The sequence below is a fragment of the Cyprinodon variegatus genome, unplaced genomic scaffold, assembly GCF_000732505.1.
Source record: "Cyprinodon variegatus isolate N-32 unplaced genomic scaffold, C_variegatus-1.0 Scaffold517, whole genome shotgun sequence".
Taxonomy (NCBI): Eukaryota; Metazoa; Chordata; class Actinopteri; order Cyprinodontiformes; family Cyprinodontidae; genus Cyprinodon; species Cyprinodon variegatus.
In genome coordinates, this window is record NW_015150970.1 from 90456 (window position 1) to 92520 (window position 2065).

A 2065-nucleotide genomic window follows, 5' to 3' on the forward strand; every position below is an offset into this window, starting at 1 on the left:
TAATCCTATTCCATAGAGATCCATTCTATTGGCTAAACAATAATTAAAATGAACAATCAAAGCACTTCCTATTAAGAACAAGATATGAAATCTGCACTGCAAAAACGATCTAGAAATAAATCAACATTTCTTAAATTAAGTATATTTTACAGAAGACTTTTGACTTCTGACTTTTTTCTAAAAATTCTGACTGAATTCTGACAATAAAAAAAGTCAGAATTCTGAGATTAAAGTCAGAATTCTGACTTTTTTCCCCATACTATACTGAAATAAAATAAAAAATAAAAATCAGTTAACATTTTTTTTTCATTAAAAATAATCTCATTAGTTTTGTTTCATTTTAGCTCATTTTTATTCTGGCCTGTTGGTATTTAAATAAAATCCATCAAAATAATTAGTTTCATCCAGACAATTAATTTCTCTGTGGTTGGACTTGGTGCTGCCCCAACCTGTTGCTCACCACAAACCCTAATCCGTAATATTTACCCTTAATTTGAGCAAGTAAATAAAATTATTTGCCAACTGAATTAGTTGTTTTTTTTACTCTTAAATTAATATGCACTTGAGATAAGGCGATGTATTTTTTCTTATTTCAAATGATAATGATCTTGTTCCATTAGCAAAGTGTCTCTCTTACCTCCTGAATTCAAGACAAAATGAACTTATTTAGTTTTATTACCAGCATGCCCTGGAAGCTGAAAGTGCTTTATTCTAAATGTTTTACTAAATAACTATTCTAAGGATTTATTCTTGGAATAGTTATGTTCTAAGAATATAATAAATAATAAGAGGAATCCTAGTTCCTATTTTTATTTTTTTTACAAGAACAGAATATCTGAAGGATATAGAGGGGAAAAATAATATACATAACCCCAAAGAACACAAAAATATTAGTGAAAATATATTTTTATTTATTTTCTTAACTACATTCCAAATAGCCAGAATTAATATTCAGGAACAACATGAGGACATTATGGAGTGTTTCTATAATTCGGTTTGATGATGAACTCCTCTCAGGACTGATATTCTAAGATAGAAATATCTACAGAAGGGCAGAAATGTCTCTGATAGATCTATAAACGGAGATGAGAGGGAGTGAAATGTGTTTATAAAACATGTCTGTGCTGGTGAGCGCTGCGGTGTCTCTCTACGCGGTTTATAACGGGTGACGGAGGGGGGCGGGTGTAGGAAGGCTTTTGGATGTCCCTGAATTGAAGGAAAACATGGAGTGGAGACGGAACAGGCAGCTGCTGGACTGCATCCGTCGTCATCAGCTGATCCGGGCCCAGCGCATCTCGGACCTTCAGCCGGCAGAGGTGGAAAAGAGACGGAACCGAAGCTGAAATGTGGAGAAAAGATCCGTCAGCTGAGTGTTCAGGTAACAGCATCCGAACTGAAGTAGGCATTTTCACTGGGTACCAAAATGAGCGAGAGGTTCCCAAGTTCCCTCTGCCTCCCTCTGCTCCAAAATGATCTTCAGAGGAGGAGGAAGAGTCGACCAGTTTATGAACTGGAGCAGGAAGTTCAGCACGTCACTCTCTGCTTTCTCCAGCCTGCATGAAACAAAAGACAAAAACATCTGGCTTCATCTCTGCTGTAACAAAAGGGCCTTTGAAGGAGCAAGGCTGGGGGGGGTTACATGTGGGGGTGCAGCAGCAGATATGGATCCAGTCCTTTGTTCAGAAGCACAGGAAGCCAACAGGAGGCAAAGTTCACTTGGCTCAGCGCTACACAGACCAGCTCTCTCAGTTCCTGCAGCTTCAGCACCGTCTTCCCACCGTGGCGTCCTGCTGGAATGTCTTTGTGAAAAGCTTCTGGTCCGCGGATCCACCTGTAGTCCAGAATCAGTTCCAGCAGATCCGTTTTGTCCGTTGCAAGAGCATAAGTCCACTCCTCTGCTTTTAACGCAGCTCCAGCAGCGAGCAGCAGCTTTACAGAATCCCTGCAAACAGAAACATTCAGATTACGGTCATGTGTGACCTGTCAGCATTAGGGTCCAGGTCAGGGTCACTGCTGGAGGACATAGGGACCTCTTTTTCATCATTCTGCTTCATTCTATCTCTAT

General features: G+C 39.4%; 1 protein-coding gene across 1 annotated transcript in view; it reads right to left on the reverse strand.

Moving 5' to 3' along the window:
* Positions 1-967: 967 nt before the first annotated feature.
* Positions 968-2065, reverse strand: part of LOC107094969 (ankyrin repeat and SOCS box protein 3-like) — a 12484-nt gene continuing 11386 nt past the window's right edge. Inside the window, exons 5-7 of the mRNA XM_015390906.1 lie at positions 1640-1942; positions 1420-1553; positions 968-1339 (exon numbers count right to left, since the gene is read on the reverse strand). Of these exons, the coding sequence (XP_015246392.1) occupies positions 1107-1339; positions 1420-1553; positions 1640-1942 (670 nt within the window). The 3' untranslated portion in view covers positions 968-1106. The remainder of the gene's footprint in view (positions 1340-1419; positions 1554-1639; positions 1943-2065) is intronic.